This window comes from Electrophorus electricus, chromosome 3, assembly GCF_013358815.1.
Source record: "Electrophorus electricus isolate fEleEle1 chromosome 3, fEleEle1.pri, whole genome shotgun sequence".
In the NCBI taxonomy this organism is placed as follows: Eukaryota; Metazoa; Chordata; class Actinopteri; order Gymnotiformes; family Gymnotidae; genus Electrophorus; species Electrophorus electricus.
In genome coordinates, this window is record NC_049537.1 from 15,797,330 (window position 1) to 15,822,545 (window position 25,216).

General features: G+C 41.7%; 1 protein-coding gene across 1 annotated transcript; it reads right to left on the reverse strand.

Moving 5' to 3' along the window:
* Positions 1 to 12,087: 12,087 nt before the first annotated feature.
* Positions 12,088 to 13,017, reverse strand: LOC113574250 (odorant receptor 131-2-like). The gene has a single exon (XM_027005021.2). It carries the CDS (start codon positions 13,015 to 13,017, stop codon positions 12,088 to 12,090), a length of 930 nt encoding a protein of 309 aa, XP_026860822.2.
* Between the last annotated feature and the right edge of the window lie 12,199 nt (positions 13,018 to 25,216).

Consider the following 25,216-nt stretch of genomic DNA (forward strand, 5'->3'; position numbering starts at 1 on the left):
ACAACAAGGTAGTACATCAAACAGAGAAAAGTAACACTAAGACATGAAACATAAGATACAAGCTTAGTGCAATGACCAGCAACAAAGCCCAGAAACACAGGGAATAAATACACAGTAATAAAAGAAAATGAGAAACAGGTGAGACAAATCATGGGAGGGGGAAAACCGAAATAAGGGGTGGAACAAGAACAGAGCCAAAAGAGAAGAACGCATGGCCAGGCATCAGTGTTAGAACAGCAAAGCTAGGGGAGGGTCAATTGTGACAATTAGAGACATGGAATAACAATTGGAAGTTAATCCTGCCAGGTGGAAGGAAGTGCAAGAGGCTATGCATCATGCACAGGCATCCCTCTGTACTAGGGACTAATAGCATTACTTATTGACTGTATAAGGTTGCACCTGACATCTTAAAGCATTTGTGGGAGCTGATGGTGATAGTGTGGAAAAAGGGAATTTTCCCAAAGGAGTGGTGGAGGGCAGGCAGAATTTTTATACCAAAAGAGAAAGATGCAGTGAGTATTGAACAGTTTTGACCTTTAAGCCATCTTAATGTGGAATGAAATATCTTCTTTTAGTGTGGACGTGTGGAGGCTGATTCTGCACTTGAATGCTAATGGCCTAATGGGCACATCAGCACAAAAAGCAGGGATCCCAGACTTTTCAGGATGTTTGAAACATAGTAGTATAATCTGGCATCAGATTCAGTCATCAAAAAGGGGTGTGTTTTTTAAATCTTGCTATTGCCTTTGGTCCAATGCCATTTTTTGTGGAAGGCATCTGGGTTCTTTCAAGTACCAGATAGTATTACTAAGATGCTGAGAACTTATTTTGATGAGATTTTCTTTGCAGGAAAATGTTTTGATTCCTTCTGTATTGGAAAAACCATTGAAAAGCATAGGAAGGTGATAAAGAGCATGCTTTGGGCAGGAGGAAAGGGATAGTGAAGGCTGTTAATAGTATTGATGCATCCTTTTTGCAAGGTAAGATGAAACTGTTGTGCCTTCAATTTGTATTGTTGCCTCATATGTCAGATGTCCACTAACAATATAATGTTACAGGCAGTGGCAGCTCAGTAGTTAAGGTGCTTGACTTGTAACTAGAAGGTTGCAGGTTTAAGCCCCAGCAGGTCCCACAGAGTTTTGTGTTAAAGGCTGAATAAGGTGTTGTACTTGGAAAGTTTCTGCCATGTCTTTGTGGAATTTGGTTTTAAAAGATGTATGCTTGGGGTAGATGTGAAGGAATTACCAGAAACAACAGGAAGGGCTTGTCAGAGGAGAACACATACTAGCTGGGGATGTGCATCATAAAGATGGAGTGCCTGAGGTATTTGGCATCTCAGGTATACACTTCATGGCCTTGCACACCCACAATGAACTTAATGGTAATAAATTAGACTTGTTTTTGACTTAAAGTTACACCACTACAGTATTGCAGAATGTAAAATCTTTCTATTTTCAAAACACACACAGGGAACATGAAGCCTGTGAATCAGGAGGCAGATCTGCAGACACGGAAGAGACTAGAGAAACAGCAGTGGCAGCCTTTTGGGGTACAGGAGAGCTTAGAGGAGCAACCACTGGGACAAGTCTAGTACAAGGCATAGAGACAGGTCTGGCACGAAGGCTCATGGAGTGGCCTCTTCCACTCCAGGAACTGGAATTAGCGGGTCCGGAGGTGCAGCTACAGGAACAGACCTGGTCACAGAACAGGTGGCATCTCTCACGCCAGGATCAGGATCAGGCTGGGTGGCTTGCGGCATAGCCATAGGCACTGGTGGGGTGACCCTGGAGGAACACAGACACAGAACCTTCTTGGTGGCTCCCAAGGCTCACGCGAGTGATGGGGAGCTCGCAGTTGCGCTTAAGTGCACACCGAGTGCCTAGCCATGAACACTGTGCATTCACTCCTCCTACTCACATCTTGCGCTGCAGGCCGCCCCCTGCAGCGTTTGTCAAGATGGGTGCTTTCTTGAGATCTCGTCGTCATTAAAATAAACGGAATCCTGCTTTTTACGGGATTGATGAGATGCCCGTGTACCCGCAGCGCCAGGGGATTTGCTCTCGCTGGTATGGTGCCGCTGAGACATGACGAACTTGGACTGTGTGGAACAACATCCGAGTGGAACAACCATCTCCCAGAGTCTCGCTCTCCCGCTGCGTCCTTGTTTGGCTGTTCATTCTGTAATGGTGAGCGGTAAGGAGGCGGACGCATGTGCTGAAAAAAGCGAGATGTATTATGGGCAAATCCAAAATCAGAGTCAATGTAGCAGTCCAGGGTCATAGAGCCAACACAGAGAGCACGAGGATACATAATTAAACACACCAGTACACGAAAGCAAACAGGGGAATCAGGCTATAACAAAAGACTAAGAAACACGAAGGCTAGGATAACAAAACAGGCTAACAAACGAAGGCTTTGAAACAGACGGGCTTTCAAACATCCAGACATTAATTCAAACACAATGAAGAGAACATTCAAAGAAGCACAACCAATCGAATAAACAGCCAACACCAAGGCCCCAAGGCAGGGCTTAAATACCTGAACCAAATGAGGGACAGGTGTGGAAAATCAAATGAGGGCCAGAGAAAACGATGAACAAAACGATGAATTCCATGAACATTTCATATCTATCTAAAATAATGTTTGGTTTTTTTTTTTTAATATACTTTTTATTATAATAAAGCCCGCAGACTTTATGTTGTTGTACCTTTCTGTTGTATAGCACAACAATATGGCATAAAATATGTGGCTGATGAATTGTGCATGCCAACATGTGTCCTACACTTGATAATTGTATAATTGGAGTCTTAAATATGTACCTGTAAGATGTGTCTAATAAATTGGCCTGAAGGTTCAGGTACAACGGTCAGGGTTTCTAATACTGGGACACTTTTAAAGCTGCTTTTGTGACATCTGTTCTAAAAAGCACTATATAAATACATTTGATTTGATTTGATAATACATAGGGTGTAAAGCTCATATAAGGAATATGTTTGCTATTACATCTAAACAATAACTTGTACACCCCTTATGCATTAGGAAGGATGCTTGTAAAAATTACTTGGGGGGGGGGGGGGGGATATGTGTGTTTTCATTGTGGCCCTTTGATGCTGTGATCACAGTGCCATTTTAAGAAAATGAGAAAAGTATTACTGAAATATGTATTATTATTCCCTTTATATATCATGTGTCACAGAACGCTCGCCTCCCACAAGTCATGCGGTTTGGCCCGCCATGTGTAGTGGGAGGATCTGTTTGTGGCCACACCTGCACCTTGTTTGTGTATATGTATTTAAACCCGTGTCGAAGTGTGCAGGATTGTTGGTCATTGTGGATGTAACGTCTTGATATAATGGTCCTTTTGTCGTTGTTAAACGTGTCCGTGTTTATTGTTAACCATTTCATGTTCATGTTTATCGTGTGTAATTCTTGTGAGTGCCATTATCATTTTATGTTTATATGTCAATAAATGTACTTCCCAGTTGCTGGAGTCTGTGCGTCCTGCCCCATGCCCTGCGGCACTTAGGCCACCAAGCGTTACAACACGAATATAAATAAAGAGTATAATATAATTTGCTCTTATTAACATATTCATCTGAAATGATACTAATAAATTGATAAAAATAAAATGAAAAGGGTGAGCATATAAGTGACACTAGTTCCATCTATTGCAGGTCTGTCAATCACATTGCTTATGGTGTGACCTTTACAACAATGTCTTTACAGGAAAAGTAGCCTTTGATATGCCTCACAAACTTCTGATCTTGAATTCTGTAGATCAGAGTCTTTGTATAATGTTTGAAGGCAGACAATTACTGAAGGAAATGAGAATTTGGTGAGCCAGGAAAAATGAGATGAGCACCCTATCCAAAACAGGGGCTACATAAGAGAATATGCACAACAGTAGCCGAACACTGTGTAACAGGATGGTATTCCATGCCTTTTTAGCTGAAGTTTGATGATAGCCAGATGAGACTATTCTAGTAATAAAAAGAACTCTTAAGTAAGTGTAAATTATCGTTATCCACACAACTGACATATAAAGGCACTGTGTAGCAATTGTCTTTTGAACATTATACTTTGTAATGGGAGTGGTTATATGGTGTTACAGAGATTGTTACACCCTTTTTTTGCTTTTACTTGGCGTGTAGTCATACTGCCCTCCGAGGTTTTTTGCCAGTCTCATACGCATTTAGTTCCACTGCGTGTAGCCTGCTTGCCTTTAGGAGGACTGGACTGTGAGTTCTGCATACCTACACAATGCAGTGGAACAACCCCAGAAGCTTTCTTGCCTCTCCCTTCACGATCTTGTCAGCCAACTCATCAGACTACTGAAAAGGAAAGGCAGAACATCCAGCAGTATTCCATGGAGGACTGTGAAAGGAAAATGAGTGAAATAGTGTCTTTCATTCAACACCACATGGCCCACTCACAACAAAGGCAAGAGGATGCTGACTCAGAAGATGAGTCAGACCCAAAGGTGAAATCCATACTTGAAGCAGTCTGTAGCTTATCTCTTCACAACTTCTCACACCCAAACCCCAGACGAAGGTGTAGCGTGGCTTCCACTGGTATTGAGACCATCCCTTTTGGAGTCTAGTGGTATCAGGTAACCTGAAGCACCTCTCAGCCCTCCAAAAATTGTACCCAAAAAGAGCACCCAGGAGAGTTTCGTCTGGTACAGGCTTCTTGGACTCCCTCCATAGTTCCATCTTCTCAAACCATTCATGGGGGACTCCCAAATGCACAGCCACACCACTTTTCCTCCATGTCTCCCTTTTACTTCTTGCCCCCACAATGAGAGTCAACCTGTTGCTCCATTTACTATGACACTCTATATCAGGAACAAGACCTCTGCTTTGCTGACCAGCAGTGATGGGTCCACAGTGGATATGCGCAGAACCACACATACCAAGCATTCTTATCAGTATTATAGGGAATGTTAATTTTATAATCATTCTCCAGAAAGGGACGAGCCCCTGCACCGTGATAAATACAACAGGCATGTCTTACTGTCCCTTAGGTGTGGCTGGAATGAACCACACCACTATGACCCCTCAGCTAGATATGGACATGATCACTCTGAGGGGAGTCACTAACCGTCTTATGCCTAGGCTCAAGAACCAAGATTCTGTGATGCCCCATGTATGAAACAGCTTGATGCTCTTGCTAAGCACACTGAGTGCTTTGATCCTGAGAAGCATGATCATAACATTGAGGACTACCTCAAAGAGATAAGAAACTGCCCATCTCACTACACACACAGAAAGAGGTTCAAATTAATCTGGAAGACAGCTTCTAGATCAGTTCATGCTTTCATAGAAACACAACCAGCTGACATGTGTGATGACTTTGATCTGCTCAGCTATGCTCTGGCAGAGGAATATTTACCTTGCAGATGAGACCTCAGGGTAGGATACCTCCTTATTTGAGCTTCATTGATATGGTCAGGGACATCATAAAGTCAGTAACACCTCAAACTCTGCAGGTGCACTTAGCCTACAGCCTTCGTAGTGCCATCCCCATCTCAGTTAACCTGCAACCTGCAAATCATTGAGACCTAAAATATTTATATTTAATGTAAGATTCTGGTATGATGACATCCACATCAACATCAAGACTCCGCGATGCTGGCTTACCATAACTATATCCCTACACTGTACCTCATTCCTAATTTGGCCATAAAGATATTCACTAGGTTTGTCCAAGGAAACCATTTATTAGAGAGACAGCAGATCGCCTGTGCAGCTTGCAAGCCAGAGCCACAGATGAAAAATGCAAGGCCCATATGTCCATTAGGGATGACATTATTAAAACTAGGGTAGAAGGAGCAGGTAACAAGTTGTTTGTCAACACACCCCAGCATGAGATAATAATGACCTTTGACTGTCATGACACAGCCATTAGGATGAAGCTTCCAAATCACACTCTGTTTATTAAAGACCCAGCATGGGCCACCATATACCTAGATTATGTTGTTTTGTACCACTTTATTTCTGAGAGATATGAGACAGAAATTGAGTTAATTGATGCTTTTAGTGGCCACAGTCTGCACTTGGGGGATACCCTCCCACAACAACTCCTGCAGGAAGGGACCAAAGTAGTTCAGTTCAGCCTGGACCATTCCAGACTTCAGATCTAATGACTCTAATGAGTCCTATAGTAAAAACACTTGCTGATCTGCAATAAACACGGTGAACATGGCTGCCTTCAGTCTCATCCTCATTGGCTGGGCCATAATTGCAGATGTTTGTCTTATGCCCCTTAGATACACCCAAGCTGTACATGCTAGGTTGATTTACTCACTAACATCCCTCAACACCTTTGCCTCCAACCATTTGAGGTGGTTCCTCTCTCCTCTCCAAGGGCCTCTGATGTGACTACACAGCAGTAAACCCTGACATTTGTTCCTTATTTTCCTTATTTTTGTACATCCTAAACCCATATGTTTATTTTTGTATTAGAAGTGTGCCATACTGTATTGCGTTAGTGTTGTTAATTGCTTAATTTTTGTTGTTATGTATCGTTTATTCCTTTCTTGTTTATTATACGTGCATAATCTGCTCAGATGTTACAGTCTGTATATCCTGCCCAGATGTCACAGCCTATATTTCCAGCCCAGATATCACAGTCTGCTATGATTTGCCTAGATGCTGTCATTCCTGAATGTTTATGCTCCACACTGAAAAAGACAAGGGATGGAGATGAACTGGGGCACTAGAAATAAAGATGGATCCCATCAATCTTGGACAACATGTGAACGGGGTGCTATGAAGGTTTTGTGGCTCCACCATCAGACCAAGGAGGGAATGTAGGTACCATGCCTCCACAGATAAGGGGGGGTGCGCTCTGAGACAGGTACTACCCACATACAGGACACACATAGATCTTTGCATCACCAGGTAGACCAATTTTAAAAGAGGGCATCCCCCCTTGTCCAATCTTGCTACCTGACTACTGCCTAATGGCTACATAGAGGAGGAGAACGCTCACCACCATCTTCCATCCGTGGACAAAGCTCTCTTTGGTCTACACTTGGTCTTAAATTCTCCACGAACTTAGATGAGATCGCTCGTTTATTTGATTTTTGTTTATTTACTCGTAGTTTGTTTATTCAACTGAATTTTGCTAGTAAGTGCAAAGAACTGTATTAAAACGTATACTCTCTTATGATGCCACCTGGCCTACTGCACAGGCTGTGAACAAAGCAACGACACCAAGTAAGACTATACATCTATACAACTGTCACGTCCGCAGATCTAGGCATCCCTCATTGTCATGGCAACCAAATCACTTCCTGGTTTTTCATTTGTCTCCATGGTTCCCTGTCTCCTTCACCTTGTCTCCAGCTGTTCTGAGTTTGTCCCTAATTGTAGTCCTATGTAAACCCCGTTCCTACATCTCTTGGATGTTGGTCATTGTTTCAGTCACCACGTTTGTGTTTTGGTAATGTGTGTTTAGTTAGCTCTCGGTTTTCCTCGCTCATGTTTGTGTCTCTGGTAAGATCCCATTTGTCCTAGCTCTTCGCTCGCACATATTTAGTACTGTCCCGTTTTGATCTTGGCCCTCGTTTTATGTACTTTCTCCCCGCACCCCCTGTTTAGTTACCATCGCTGTCTTATTGCTTTCCTTGTTTAGTTCCCTGCTGTTCGTGTGTCCATTGTACTCTCAGTCCGTGTCTATGCTGCCTTACTCGTTATTGCTATCTGTCCTTGGTTCTGTTCTGTGATTTTGTTGACTGTTTAAACCTATTTGTCAATTCCGTTATGACATCTCTTATTAGTTCTGTGTTGCATAACATCCACCGCGTTAGCACTTCGCGAATGTGTTCGCTCGTCACCCCACCGTTGTCACAACAACTGTTACAGCCGTGTCTTTGATAGCTAGCAATGTACATGCTTGGTTCGTTATGTTAAATGTAGAGATTTCAGTTGGCGCTACAACACTTTAGATCCAAGATAAAGGAATCTGTTCTGATACTTTCTCCCCTTTCCACGTGTGCTTCACATAATTCCTGATTAACTCGGCGTTAACCACTCTGTTACTTTGAGCAATATAATATATGCTATAGCGTAACAGCTTGGCGGTATAATTGTGTACATGTGGTGGCTGTGCTTCCTTTGTGATTTGCGTTATAAAAGGTTGTAAGGATCCATGTGACTATACCATGCAGAGCAGTCCTAGTTCACCCTTCTAAAGTGAAACTCAAGCGTTCGAGGCTGGAATATGATGTAATGGCAACCATAACAGTCACTAACATGGAGATCAGACAATCAAGGCTGGGAAACGGTGTTTTAAATGCACAAGACGAGTGACAAACGATACAGGTGGATGAGGAAAACAAAGAGCACATGGCAAACAAAAGGGGTACTGCATGGATGACACCACCATGTAGGAGGCAACATGGACTGTACCTCAAAGTACCAATCTCAGCTCATTGTCTATCAGGTTGCAAGGAAAGTCCGTCAAGGACATTGTACATTATATCTGGAGCCAAACAAACTTGTATATGCTATTGTTTTTGGATGGCCCAGCTAGAGTTTGGGCCAATAAATTAACCCAGCAAGGACATGCGGTCACTTAAGGCTTAATATTATATTGCGATTAAAATGAACAATTTGACTTTATCCACTGTAGCAACCCCAGCATCAAAATAAATTCTCTATAGTAAACCATGGCTAAGATCCTGTGTCTCATCAGGCAGTTTAGATTCTGAGGCTGCCCCACCATTTTCTTCAGCATCCTCTGATGGGTTAATATCCATTGCTCCATCTAGTCACAAGTGTTAATGCAAAAAGTGTTGTCAAACTTGTGATATAGAGCCAGCCCATTAAAAAATGATAGCATGTAGGTTGATTCAGAGTCAGGATCCAGGTTTAAGTGCCTGCCTGAACCCCAGGGGGTTTGTCTGAGTGTCTTTTATGCCAAAGAGGAAGTGTCTGCATTGCAGAGGTTTTGTTTTTGGTTTTTTTTTCCCTTTAATTCCTATTTGTGGTCTTATTTCCCATTTTAACCCTGATTATTGGTGAAATGGATAATCCATAGCTCATGTCTGGACAAGGTATTGAGACATTTGCTATTGCAACCTGCTTCATCTATTAAATCATTACACTAGTTCTTCAGCATGTTTAGTTGATAATAGGTTAATTCATTAGTTGTTAGTTGTAGAGCAGTTAGATTTGTGTATGAGGGACAGTGTAGTGGAAAATGAACCCTGGCTCTAAATACTGATGCATTGGGTGAAGCACAAGATTGGACATGTTTCTTCCTATTAAATCACTCCATCTTATAGACTCCCTCCTTCCTGACTTCTTTGTGAAGTATTGCCGTTTCAGTATGCATAGCGAGTGTATTCTTCTCTTGGTGATTTTATTGGTTACTGACCACTATTTCTTCCCCATGCCTAGATCCTAGCCCTTCGGTATCTTCTGAACTCAGCCTACCGATTCTGATCCTGGATTTGTCTGACTACTCTCTGCTTAGCGATCTCCTGGCCAACCCTGCATTATTCTTTAAGAAATATTCTTGCACACTTCATGTTAATTTTATAACTAATAAAGCCTTCTGCATTTGGTTCTAAATGTACTTGTGTCCCAGCAATCATTAGAATTGGCTGCTCAGTGGCTATAAGTAGTGTACTTTGATACCTGCTGTGGGGGCCTATATAGTTTAGGAATTGATTGGCACATTTTTGGTAAGTGGTAGGTCTCTGGTCCTCTTGGGAGGGCATTGGGTTTGGGGTGTGGTAATGTTGAGCGGAAAGAAGGTGGGTGTATGTGTGAAGAAGAGCGAGATTTAATAGGGGCAAATCCAAAATCAGAGTTTTTGTAGTCCAGAGTCAAAGAGCCAAAACGGAGAGCACGGGAATATGATTAAATGGGATAAGGGCTAGGATACATGAGTAACAAAACACAGATTCTAAGTCTAAACACACAGAAGCAAACAGGGGAGCAGGCTATAACATAAACTAGGAAACACAGGCTAGCTGAACACCAAGACGCAGAGTACAAAGAAACCACCATAAGAAAAAACATGCAAACGCAAGGAACCAACCACACACAATAATTCAAAGACCAGCAAAACACAGGGAACAAAACATGGTTTAAATACACAAACTTAATGAGGGACAGGTATCAAAAATGAAACTAAGGCATGGAAGCAGGGAGGGCAGGAGGGTAGCCATTCGTGACAGGTGCCAGACCTTCTTGAGGTTGCTGTCATACACTGAATATTGAAATTTTACTTTTATTTTTGCCTTTTCTTTTGATAAATTAAAAAAAACATTAACATTTTTGTAGCACATGAGATTGTTTTAAAACTAAAAGTATGGATATTGGAAGGGTAAATAATGAAATTCATACATAAAACACATTTATTAAGCAGACAAAACGGGTAGTAGAAACAAAAATCTACAAGACTGTTTTAAAGCAGTTTAATATAATGAAAAGGAAAAAAATGCAAATAAAATTTTATATTCACTATGGCACTTAAAAGTGCCCTTAATTGTATGAACAGCCATTTGATTTATGTGGTAATATATTCTAAAGGTAAAGCTAATTATGAGTTGTTGCATGTCTTCAATTAAATACATTTTATATTTCAAAGTTTACTTGTCACATACATAGTCATACACTGGCAGTGAAATGCTTTTTTTATATATTTTAAAGGATGTAAGATCTTTAAGTTAGTAATCAAAACCTGCTATTGGTATAGATGTCTGGTATAGATGATTATCATAATTTCTAATATGAAGGACCTTAATCCATATTAGAATTGCTGTGCAACTCAACTATTTTTATTTGTGCCTAATGGTGGAATCACTTGTTCATTCAAGGATTGTGCTGACTTTAAATGTAGTGCTGAGGTGATTCTTATTACAATTAATATATTTTCATACACTCATGGGACTTGCATGGAACTCATATTCAATTAGGCCAGCCTGTCACTGTCATCATGAAATTATCAAAATATCTTCCAAAGCCACAAAGTAGTCAATGCCCTATCATACTTCACAACTTTGCACACCCATAAAGAACTTAATAGTAATAATATGCTTGTTTTTGCCCTCTAGTGGTTTAAGTTTAGAATTGCAGAATGTAAAATCTTTCTATTTTCAAAACATGGTTTTTAAGTTATAAACAGCTTAGTTAGTTTGACTGTCACACACACACACACACACACACACACACACACACACAGACAGACAGTCTATCATTATAAACATCAGGTAATTAGGTTTTATGCTAGCACAGTAATGAAACCCAGTACAAACTTTCCACTAGCAGCTGCAAAGTACTGGAGTTGTGCAGCAGTTAAAGTGGAATAATGTCCTTAATGATCACAATTATGATGCCTTATAAATATATATGATCAAGAATGATCATCCATTATGATAAAACTCAACAACCTATTGTTATATCCTATAACTTATAGCATTTTATAGCTATCTAATATAATGCTTGTGTTTTTTATATATTTTTAATTATAATAAAGCCGTCTGACTTGATGTTTTTGTAAGTTTCTGTTGTATAGCAGTCTGACATACAATATGTGGTTGATGAATTGTGCATGGCAACATATGTCCTACAGTTGGTAATTGTACAGTTGAGGTCTTAAAATATTAACCCGTAAGATGAGTCTATAAACTGGCCTGAAGGTCCAGGCACAATATGAGGGTTTCTAATACATAGGGTGCAGAGCTCATATAAACAAGAAAAAACACTAACATTCTGTTTGCAATTATTTCTAAACAATAAATTGTACACCCCTTAAGCATACACGCAAATTAGGAAGGATGCTTGTAAAAATTACTTGCGGGGGAGTGGGGGGGGAGATATATGTGGTTTTCAGTGTGGCCCTTTGATGATGATCACAGTGTCATTTTGCCAAAAATTAGAACAGTGCTACTGAAATATGTGTTATTATTCCCTTTACATAGTGTAAATATAATCAAAAACAATATTTTCTTTTGTATTAACAATATGTTCATCTGAAATGATACTTCGAACTGATGAAAATGAAATAAAAAGGGTGAGCATTTAAATGTGACATTAGTTCCATCTATTGCAGGTCTGTCAGTCACATCACTTATGGTATGACCTTTCCAACAACTTTACAGGAAAAGTAGCCTTTGATATGCCTCACAAACTTCTGATCTCGAATTCCATAGATCAGAGGACTCAGGAGCCTTGGTATAATGTTTGTAAGCAGATAATTAATGAAGGCAATGAGTCTTCGATGAGCTGGGAAAAATGGGATGAGCACCATATCCAAAACAGGGGCTACATAAGACAACATGCACAACATTAGCTGAACACCGTGTAAAAGGATGGTATTCCGTGCCTTTTTAGCTGAAGTTTGATGATAGCCAGATGAGGCTATTCTAGCAATAAAAAGAACTCTAAAGTAAGTGTAGATTATTGTTATCCACACAACAGACATATAAAAGCACTGTGTAGCAATTGTCTTTTGTACATTATACATTGTGTTGTATACAATAACTGGTTGGCAGTAGATGACAGAATTAAAAAAAGAAATAGATTTCACTGCTGCAATAATGATAATATCGACTATTGGAGGAACAGCTCCGATTGTCCAAATCAAACAGATGAGAATGTAAGTCCTGTTCACTGTGCAGATCTGAGAATGATGTAGTGGTTTACCAATGGCAATGTAGCGCTCTATTGCCATCCCAGCCAAAATCAAAGGAGTATTCATATGAGTAGTTGAACCTAATACTAACAGTGTACAGCAAACAGAAACATTTACATTAGGCAATGTATATGTCAAAACATACAAAGTCACTGATATGCAAATCATGAGAATGTCATTGATTACAAGGTTAATATAGAGAATGTACCTTGGGTCACTGTGAAATACAGTATTGTGGAAGAAAGTGACAACTAACATCCCATTTATGCAATTAATGACTAGGCCAAGAGAAACAATAACAATATTTTTTATAACAGCTTGCTGGTAAGTGTCCTGAATTTGAACTTGGTCCGTAGTAATGTTCATTGCCCTGGTTCTCTCTGATAATTACCTGGAAAAAACAATAATTCCAGAAAACCAGAATGTAATCAAGACTCTTAACATTTTATAAATGTGTCAATCCCTGTTTGTTGTATAGTTAAATAACTTGCAACTACCTCATATAAGTTAACAGTCCAATTCCAGCTGCTTTTCATTCCTTTAGCCAGAAGGAAGGTTAGAGTGGACTGTTAGATTTGTTCATATCACCACTGTTTTATAATGTATCAACACCAAGGGATTTTGGTAAATTTAGCCACTCCCCCTTTTTAATTTTTTAATTTTTTAATTTTTTTAATGTGGGCTCCCCCCTCAGCTCAAATCTCAGTTTCATTTCAGTTTTTGTTTATGGGTAGGAAGTTTCTGATTAACTGTGTAGCAAAAATGCAGAATTTTATAAAATATTAACACGGAGCACCACTCTAAATACATGGAAACAACTATCAGTTATTACTGGTTAATTACAGAAAATGTATTAATGTTATGTCATGCCACCTGTTTCCCCTGATCACTACAACTCCCTGGGTTCTGATGACAACTCAGAGGAATTGTCACGATACGGCCCCTCCCTCCTCCTCAAACTGTGCATGTGTTCCTTAGTCTGTAGTGCCACGCCCTCCTGTGTCGTCCACCTGATCCTTGTTGTATGTAATTGTCGAGTGTGTGTGTGTGTGTGTGTGTGTGTGTGTGTGTGTATAAAAACTTGCACAAACATCTTAGGGCCACATTTGCATTCTCCCAACACATGGAAAGGAGTGATACCAGGTGCAATGATGAGCTCCAAGTGTCAAGGTGTGGTACTATGTGTTTGTTCAACTTGGTGGGATAATCCCTACAGAGCACAGGGAAACTAACTCGAAGGTTCTGCTCCTATTGGTCCAGTGCGGACATTATAACTGACAGACTCCTGCCTGTTGTGTATCAGATTAAAGTCACTCAAGGAAAAAGGGAGCTGACACTCAAATGGGTCCACCGTAACCAAATCAGACCACACAAAGCTGTCATGGAATGGAGTGAGAATGCAGAGTAAACCCCCAAGTTGCAGAAAGAGTAAACTCCTGTGACCTAATGTTATAGTTATCAGTACTAGAGAGATTAGAATCCTGAGACTAATATTCTCCTAAATCCTACTTTTCTCCCCCTTTTCTGTTTTTCATGCAGCCTTCTTCCGCATATGTACACATGATAATATACTCAGTGAAGTAAACTATGTAACATATGCCTCATAATCTAGCAATAGCCTTCACGCTCCTGGCAAAGTGTGCTGAACTGATCCTCAGCCCCTTTACAACTGCCGCCACCCCTGAAATTATCGCACCTAGGCCTAATTCAGGAATTGTCCTGAAAGAGAAGTCCCGACTGTTGATTACTATCTGCCACCTACACACCCAAAAGGTGTTTGTCAAGTTGAACCGCTGCAAGGTATGGGCAAAACAGGAGGCCAAAATGCTTCCTATGAGCACCCTTAGCCACAGCAACTGCTGTGGGATTCATCCTGAGTATTGGAACCTCCGCAGTGAACACTATCAGCCTAGCCACTGTCAGACGACATGTAGGCAGAGATTCCTGACATTAAAACATAGTTTGCCATGCAACAGGCACAGTTACAAGCTATTGGACAGAGTGTGAAGGGCACTGTCCTTGTACTCAACACCCATAGCATTGCTCTAAGACCCTACAAACCGTTAACGCTCTTCTATCAGTCATTCAGACTATTGGCTGTGACTATGCTCACACCGAACTCATAAACATGCTAATGTCTGATATGCTGCAAGTAAGTTCCTCAGTGGATAGCCTCACCATGAGCAACATTCCCCATGGAAAGGGATACTAGATTAGATATCTAATACCCCTTTCCTTAGTACAGGAATGTTTGACTGAGGCTACTAGGGAAACATCTGCAAACATCCAGGCCCACTTAGTGTATACTCTATTTAGCTTATCTTATGGATGGTCACTACAGGGCTGTGGTACATTAACCCAAAAAGTCTGATTAGGTAAGGGAATACAACTGGCAGTGTAATGTTGGTCATATGTTAGCATAACATCCACTGCGAGGGTGCTTACTAACCAGGGCCTTACCAATATTTCAGCTTGAGTGGTGGTTACCTGGAATCTAAGAGTAACGGCGATGAGATTTTGTGCATGGGTCAACATGGGCCTAAGGCCACAAATACCAATAGTGCTATGCTACGCTATGAAAGGTTTGCTGGAGAATATGTAGTGGATATTTTTAGTTTGAGTGTTACTCTATAGAGTAGAGTTTCTGTCATGGTAGGCTACAACTGCTGGGCTTTGCACTTTAATGTATGTCTCTCCTTGCCAGAATCCAAGATTTACTATGTTTTTGAGCCTGTAGATATTATCTGTGGCCTATAGGTAGGTTGATTAGGAATGCCAATTCTCTATCTTGGGAATTAACATAGATGGGGGCTGCACTACATAAAGTATCTGTCCTTATAGAGTTCAGAGAATAGTCAGTGGCCTGGATGTACACTTGCTATCCCATCTATCCTTAAACTAGATGATCAAAACCTTAGAATAACTAAACCAAGACACCCAGGTATAGCATGTGGATGTTGTATTGCACCTGTCTTCTGATACCTGCAGTCTCCACACGGGCAGCCTGATGCCCATGACCTTGACCATCATATCAAGTAGGGGAGATGTAGTAGAAGCTGCAGCCCTCACTTTTACGACTACAATTAACCCTAAGGTAACCCCAACACCCCTCACAGAAGGTCTCCTTATCAAGATGCTGTGGAATACCAGTCTCCATCCTTAGGCCCTAGGACATTCACCCCTAGGACAACTCATAACATCCAATCTGAGAAGCCTCCTTTATAAACACTGGAAGCATCTGGGTTCTACTGAAATGGACCCCCATTCTCTTATCAGCTCTTCAAAGCCACTCTGTAAGAAAGGTTTATTACTCCAAGGACACAAGACATTACTCAGTCAGGCCTGATTGTATGGACTATGAATCCACAGTGCCCCTCAGTGACTATAACAGACACCCCCATCTGGACTTATTGACCACGTATGGCCAACAATGCCCTGTTATATACATAACAGTCTCAGCACACTCAATTCTGAGTGAAATCTAAAGATTTTCATCACTGCATTGTTATGAAATCCATTTTCTCTAAATTTTATTAATACTTTTTATGTCTTGTTATTTGGTCATTCATGAATTTATTATGTCTATGCCTTAACCTATTATTCTAGTGTTTGCATATTACCTTTCATACATATATTACTTAATGATTACCTCCTCATCTCAAGTATAACAGACAGAGAAAGATTATTTGAATTATTAATATTAGGACAGTACATTACTTGTGTAATCATCATGCTTTCTAGCTCCCTTTAGCTCTCTTTTCTATCCTCTTCTATATCTCTATCTATGTCACTCCTTCTGTGTTTGTCATGAAAATGTAACTGCTTTACTATATATAATTGTGTGCTTTATATCACTTTTAAGAACATCTGCACTACATCTAGAAATATTTGGACCAAAAGACAGGTGAATTAGGATAACTGAGCCCACCTGTTACACTTTAAAAGACATATCTCATAACCAGATATCACTATATAATTGTTTAATTCCCCTATTTCTCTCCTTTTGTGTTAATTTTTTTATTACTCCACCAAAACCAAAGATGAGACAAAGAAAGCATGAACATGCATGGACAAACCTAGTATTATAAAAATTGATGCTTCAGAACAAAGAGTGAGTTAAACTTGAGTTAAAGTTGGAGGAAAAGCTGGAGTTAAAGTTGGAGAAGTTGAAACCACTTGCTAGAATAATTAAGTACTTAGAATAGTGTCTTTGTAACGAGACATGATGAGGGGGTTGAATGCTGAGGAAAGTCTCTGTAACAAAGAAGTGTTTATTTACAACACAAACAAAACCAAAACAAAAACACAGAACATTAAAAACACACTAAACCGCAATAACGTAGCAAAGAGCAAAACCAGAAAGCACTTGCGTGATGTGTTACATGTAATGTACACAGGGTCAACCACCAAAAACAGACAACAGACAACAGAACAACAGGTGTTTAAATATCTGTGCTAACAACGAACATAACTAAGAACAGGTCTGACATGATCAATGAACATGGGGTATGATGATGGACAAACACACACACAGGGAGGAGTCTAGGAGAGGGGGGCCATGCCGTGACAGTCTTATTTTATGTCTTGTATCTAGTTTGTTAGTCTGTTGTAAGCTGTTTAATTTGCTTTCCACTACAATGTCAACATAGTCAATTCTTTTTCTCATAAAATTAGAATTAATCCTGTTTGGCCAAGAGTAATTAGCCAACCTTTCTATAAAGTGTAACGTTTCCACTCGGAACAGGCGAGAGGCAGAATGCATGTGCGGGGGGCAGTTTATTAACAGAGGAAAACACAATCATTGAGGGCAAAATAACAGGGGCAAGGAGAAAACACTGAAGCAAAATGATACACAAACTAAACAAATGGAAAAGCAACGGCAAACCAACGAGCATAATTAATCACAATAGAACACACGTAACTTACCAAAATAACTGACAAAGTAGAAGAGCAAACACAGGGTACAAATAACCAAAACAATCATGCACTAAATAGACTCAGGTGAACATGGGACAGGGAGAACCAAAACACAGACCGGAATGAAGGAACAGACGAGGGGTGACAAAAACGAAACCAAGGAACAGAGCAGAGATGCAAAGGAAAACAGACATGAACGGGAAAATACAGACATAGGGACGCCAGGATGGCAGCCGGAGCACGCAAAATGAAACACAGGACCAGGACAAGGCACTGACAAAGACGGAACAGGCAAGGCAATGAGCTGGGACAGGAACCAGACTAGACACAAGAACAGACAGGAGTTCAGGTTAGACAGAGACGATGTAGAGGGCTACACAATGCAGAGACAGGGCCAAAGGGAGGAGCTAGGGATGATAAGACAGGACAGGAAAGAAACGGGGAAACACAAGGAGCAACCAAGGAAAGGACAGGACCAGGGGCAGGATGATAGCAAGGATTAGTGGCAGGGCCCGGGGCACACAAGGGATTCCATGCTAAATCCTGGGCCAACTCAGGAGTCAAGGCAGACATAGGGACAGAAGTAGGAAGGGGAAAGCAGACAGACTAGTAAGGCGGCTGGAACAGGAGGAGGGTGTAGAGTCAGGAGATGAGAGGAGAGGGGACATGTTGGTAGCGGGCACATATGTGTGAACTGGGACAGAAGCAAATGCAAAGACAGAGGTAAGTATATCAAGCACGAGCAACATAGGAACAGGAACAAGGTACATAACAGGCACGGATACAGGCAAGGAAATACTAATGCCACACAGCAGGGTAATGGTCTCACTAGGTTCACATGAACTGGTTTGGATTCATAGACAGGAACCCAGACAAAAGCAGTAACAGAAGCAGGCAAAACAGGAAAAGAAGATACAGAGGCAGACAAGGGAACAGTATTGGGGGCTGGCACAGCAGCCTCAGGGAGCATAGGAGTCTCAAAAGTGACTCCTGGCATAACCAAAGAGTTTGTATGGGTCCGGGAGGTTGACGGAGGGACCTCAAGGGTCACTGGCTCGCCACAAGGCATGGCTGAGGGAGTCCCAAATGTCATCTGAGGTACACCTGTAGCATCTACTGGGACCACAGGGGAGTCTAGAGGAGCGACCACAGGGAAAGGCCTGGCGCGTGGCGCTGGGATTTGTGGAGTTGCCTCCTCTACTCTAGGAATAGCCGGGTCCAGTGACACGATGTTCAGCAGCGGCGGGCCCATGGCCATGGCCGCATCATTCAGCGGTGAGTCTGGAAGGTCCGGAGACGCAGCTAAGGCATTCAGCAGTGGTGGGTCCGAGAGGCCCAAAGATGTGGCTGTACCACTCAGTGGTGCTGCAGGGTCTGGAGGCATAGGTATGGCAGTCAGCAGCACTGCAGGGAGCTCCAGGGGTGTACCTGACACAGGGAACAAGAACAGATTGAGAGACCTCTTCGGTAGCAAGGATAGGCCAGGAGGCGTCTCTCACGCCAGGGGCTGGAACTGGATCGGGCCTGGTGGCTTCTCTCGCGCCGGGAACAGGCTCATGACAGGTGGTGTCTCTCATGCTGGGAACAGGCTCATGATGGGTGGCATCTCTCATGCCGGGAACAGGACCAGGCTCAGGATGGGCGGCTTCTCTCATGCCAGGAACTGGAACAGGTTCAATATGAATGGTGTCTCTCCCGCAGGGAACTGGACTGGTGGCGTCTCTCATGCCTGGAACATTCATGGCAACAGCATCCACTCTGCCGGGCACAAGAACAGGAACAGGTGGCTTCTCCCACGCCAGGGACTGGATCAGGCTCAGCAGCTGCTCTCGTGCCGGTGACCGGAGCTGGCCGGATGACGGTGTCTCTCATGCCGGGGACCAGATCAGGCTCAGCAGCACCTCTCACGCAGGAGGCAGGGGCTGAATCTGGCTGGGCGGCTTCTCTCGTGCCGGGAGCTGGATCCGGCTCAATACGAACGGTGTCTCTTGCGCAGGTAACTGGACTGGCAGTGTCTCTTGCGCAGGGAACTGGACCGGCAGTGTCTCTCGTGCCTGGAACATTCACGGCGATGGCATCCACTATTCTGGGCACAGGAACAGGAATAGAACTGACGGAGTCATCTCTTGCATTGCGTCGGCAGCGTCTCTCATGCAGGAAGCAGGGACTGGATCCGGCTGGGTGGCTTCTCTTATCCTAGGAATTGGATCCGGCTGGGTGGCGACCACCACGCCAGAGATAGTGACTGGTCGGGCTGTGTTCTCCATGCAGGAGGCAGGGACTGGTTGGGTGGTTGAGAGGGGAGTAGCTACAGATGGCAGGTTTGGTGGAGTTGTAGCAAACTGTACTGTTAACAGCCAGAAGAAACCTTCCACCATTCTAGCCTCCTGAGCTCTGTGCTGGAAGACTATCTCCGCACACGCCAGTGCTTTACCCTGAAGAAATGTCTTTATGAACAGCACCTTCACTAGTTCAGGGGGTTTAGGGTAGGTCAGGTACTGGAGATAGATGCGGCACTGCATGCTGAATCTCCCCACCGACTTGTCCTCGCCATCATATTCACTCAGAGTCGCCACTCAGAGTGAAGGCAATACCAGGGGCTTCCCATCCTTGAGCATGGAGAACAGAGTCCTGATGTAATCCAACTCCGCCTCAGGGAGTAATCCAGCGCCCCTCGTTGTGTGGTGTGAGGGTTACTGAACCGGAGAGGACGGAACACTATGCGACGGACCGAAGCCCTCCTGCTGCATTCTCTTAGTATGCACGGTTATTCTGTAACATTTCTACTCGGAACAAGCAAGAGGAAGAATGCATGTGCAGGGGGCAGTTTATTAACAGAGGAAAACACAATCACTGAGGGCAAAATAACAAAGTTTTACTGGGAGCCAATGTAAAGTAGCTAAGATAGGAGTGATGTGATCAAATTTTCTACTTCTAGTAAAAACTGTATCTGGTTCTGATTCAGATATGAGCTTAACTGCTGAGGTACAGTATTTCTTGGGTCTTGGAAATTGAAAGTTTGAGATCAACCTGTAGTTTGATAGCTGGCATGGGTCAAGGTTAGTGGTATGATTACTGCTAATTTGAATGATTTAGCAATCTAGAAATCTAGGATTATTTTTGTTATTTTCTATTAGGGTTGAGAGATAATCTGTTTGAGCTGTAATAAGTCCCTTTCTATACTTGAGGAAACTCTTCTTCCATGCAAGCTGGGAGTTTAGTGTGGCACCATTTAATTTCTATTTTTCAAGTGTTTTATTTTACATTTCAAATGTGCTCATCATACCAAGGTACTAATTTTTTGTCCCTAATTTTTTATTCGTAAGTGGAGCGACATCATTGAGTCTGCAGCGGAATACTGATTCTAAGCATTCAGGTATTTGATCAAGTTCTATGGGGTTTGAGGGTATTCTAGTCGCAAAAGATAAGTAGGAAATTCACAATAAATCTAGATGCATTGGCTGACATAATCGTGCATCTGCTGGGGCAGCGAGGTTGAGGGTACTACATTGTGGCTCATATGTAGTTCAAATGAAATGAGGGAATGGTCTGAGATGGCATCAGATTGGGGTAGTATGACTATGTTCTCTTTGTCTACACCGTATCTTAGTACTGGTGGCCTATGTCCTCCAGAGTGTGTGGGTTCTCTTATACATTGGGTGAAACCAATTTATTCTAATATAGAACTAAATGCCATCTCAGTGCATCTTGGGCACTATCAAAGTGAATATTGAAATCACCAACAATAATGGCTCATTCTAGTAGAGTGACTAGATTAGAGAGGAAATCTGCAAATTTGTTAATAAATTCTGAATAGGGTCCTGATGGCCTGTAGATGCCAATTAGTGGAAGAGGCTGGGTGGGCTTCTTATCATTGGCTACATCATGTATGCTAGCAAAAATAATTTCAGAGGACTCAAAATAACTGCAGTGCTGCCTCCACAGCCATTTAGATGAGGGCGGTATACATAGCTGTGGCCACAAGGACATGCTTCATTTAAAGCTATGTACTCATTTGGCTTGATCCAGGTTAAATGTATGATCTGTTAGGATTTCATGTATCATGAGTGCATTAGATGTTAGCTGTCATAGAATGCTCCTCCCCCCACGAGTACCATGGTATGACCTGCCGTGTGCAGGGGGAGTCACATGTGTATTATTTGTAACCACGCCCCCCGGGATTGCACACACCTGCACAGGGTTTACTGTTGAATGTTTGTCTATCCATTTTAACCCCTGTCAGTGTGTGCACCCTCGTTGGTCATTGTCGCTACTTATATGTTAACATCAGTCTCCATAAAACATTGTTGCCGTAACGTTCTTCAGTAACGTTTGTGTAGTCCTGTATTAATGTGTATGTGTTCTTCATTTAATGTTAAGTGTACATTCATGTTTACTGTAAGTGTTATGTGTGAGTGCCACCTTTGTCATATATGTTTAATGTTAATAAACGTCTTGCACCATCGACGAAGTCTGTGCGTCCTGCCCCACACCCTGTGGCACTTGTGCCACAGAATGACCAACCACCACAGGACGCCTACTCCTTTGACACTAAATGGGCTTCCTAGAGGATGGTGCTTAGGCATGTCCCAAACTGCTGCCAGGATTCCAGGAAATTGGGGAGAGTACCGCGACCAATGTTCATGGAAACTCCGGAGGTTAAGATTATCTGCAATGTCTGGTGCCCTGGCCCCCAGTATACAGCTAACTACTGCTGCTGGTGTCCCAAAGGCCTAGCTAATTTCATGTGTCGCAAAATAGAGTCCCCTATAACCAGAACTCTTTCAACAGGCTTCTCAGTGGGTGCCTCACAAACCTGTTGTAAACATGATTTGGAGATGTGCACCTCCTGTCTCCTGTCTCTGTGAACTCATCCTTAAGGGTATTTTACGGTCTTTGAGTTCCCAAGGCCAAGTCTAGGGATCATAAAATTTGGGCCATGTGTCCTTGCCGAAGTGATAAAAATTAAGTTAATATTGTCTTTAAGTAAGGTTGTTGTGATGTTTTAGCAAAACAAATCTTGCACACTCTGTGTATAGTGACTGATGACTTTTTGGGCCTTTGGAGAGATTTCTGTGCACTTTGGAGATGTCTAGGACACCTACTGGAAAATACTGTATAGCTCCTGAACTCAGGTGAGTTAATAAAAAGAGTGTTAACAGGGAAAAGAGACCTGTGCATTAGACATATTAATAACATTAAACATACAGGAGTATAGAGATTATTTGTCCTTTCAGAATGATTTGCGTACAGGGCAGAGGCCTCTATAGAGGCCTCTGCAGGCTTCATCAAAGGATCCTGGGTAGGCTTTGGTGGACCTCAGGGTAAGATATATGACCTCTCCACCAGGCACAGGACGGTATAGAAAAACTTCTTTAGGACAAGGTAAAGATAAGTCTTTTCTTGGAATGTGGTGGTAACGGGTTCCAACTGGTGTGGGTGTTGAATATCAGTTTGCATATTTTGAATAATGTATGGTTTGGATGTAATGGTGGTGAATGCAAACAATAGTATGTAAAAATGTGGGGTGAACACATAATTACTTCTGACCAATGTATAAAAATGTGGGTTCTTTGTTTGATTGTTAGACATTCTCCAGAGAGTGCCTCAATAATGCTTTTTAACATTAACCTGCAATAAAAGATGGGCCCAGCTATTCTCTTTAACTGATTCTGCAGTCTGCATCTTCATTTTATATTTGAATGTTTAACTTATCCAACTGGGGGATTTAGGAATGACACAAGGAAAAAAAGAGCATGACTGAAAATTCATCTCCAGCATCCAAATGCACATCCCCCCCCTCCCCCCCCAAATATTTTTTTTTGTTTTTTGTTCATGTTCTTATATATTAGATGAGCTCAAATGGAATCTTAACCATGGAAAAAGCTTGGATGGGAATGAATGTCTTGGCCCAAGTGTCTTCTTCAATTTGAATCCTGAATGATCATTGTCCTATATGTACAATTTCAGATAACCAGTCTTAGTGCAGAAGTGCAAATTGTAAAAAAAAATGAGCATAAAATTGGAGGTGCACATAGAAGTTAATTTGCATTATTCAGGAAGATCACAATTTGTATGTTGCTTACCTCATGCTTACTGTAACCAAATTGTTAATCACTCCTAGTTGTGTTTCCTAGATATCCTATATAAACCAATTAGACAATATATTAAAGTTAGCAGATAGTAATTTCTAGAAATTAGGAAAGTAATTATGTTGATTATTCAATAGCTCTACCCATCCCAGGGTTTGTTTTACAAACTTCATTCTAAAACTTAGGAGGTAAAAATTGGTAGTGTGATTTTCTTTGTTTAGTTGATTTGTAGTAGATCCTATGTATTCCTGTATTCCTGTATGTGCTACAGAAATTCTTTTCCATTCCCTCAGTCCAAGAATCCTTTTCATAGTCATTAGCCTTCATTGCCTTCACTTGCATACTGTCGAACCTGCAACACTGGGGATATGGACACACTTTCAGTGCCATCCGAGCGGTTTAATGGGAGATGGACATTCTCTCTCAGTGCCATCCAGAAGACTTCAAGGAAAAATGGACCCTTTCTCTCAGTGTCATCCTGGTAGTTTGATGGAAGATGGCCGCTCTCTCTCAGTGCTGTCCAGGTGGCTTCAGTGGACCACGGGCACGCTCCCTCTGTGCCACCCTGATGGTTGTACATAGTTGAGCACCTGTGAGTCATAAAAACAGGCATTTCCGTTTTAACATTATCAGTTGGTAATCAATAGTAACAATATTGTATATACATCAAATTAGATCCGTTTCCTCTCATCTGTCATCAGCACCCTTAGACCTATAATTAGTTCTCCCTCCAACTATTTCTTTCATGACTGGCCACCCTCTTGGCATCCCTGTTTCTATAATTTTCCTGTCGTGTCTGCTTTATTTACTTCCTGGCTCCGTTTCTTGGTTTTGTTTTCTCTGCCCATCGCCTGTTCCTCAATTCCAGTCCTTGTTTTGGTTTTCCCTGTTCATATGTTTACCTGTGTCTGGTTAGTCATTAATTGTCTTGAATATTTAAGCCCTGTGTTTTGTTTCCCATGTTGTCGGTTATTTTGGTAAGTTTGGTCATGTGTAGAGTCTTTATCATTATCACTGGTTTCATCATTATTGTCCTTGTTTTGTTGTTTACTTAGTTTGCGTGCAAATTTGCCTCAGTGTCCCCCCCATCTTGATCTGTTTCCTAGCCTCCCATGTTTTGTTTCCCTCCTTTATTAAAGAACCTCCTGCATTTGGAGTCTGCTTCTCGCCTCATACCTGCTAAAAGGTTACAGTTTCATAACTGTTTTCCCTTTTCCCCCTTGATTCTTCTATTATACTTTAGTAATGCTATCATCATGAAAGCATGTTTTGTTAATTAGTCTTTTGTTGGTCTTTTTGTTTGATAAGTAGATTGCCTTGTTGGTCATCCCCAAAGGTTGCTTTAAAAAGTTATTTTCCTTATTTCTTTTCTCTTTTCTTTATTAGCCTAGTTACTTACTTTTTATCCACCACAAATCATTTGTGTTAATTTTCACCTGGTTGCATTGTTATGATTGACTGTTATTATAGTGATTCTAGTGAAATTGATACTCCTGGTCATTAGTAGAATCTTAGTCAATGATTGTTGTGCATGTTGTTGTGCATCTATGCTTATT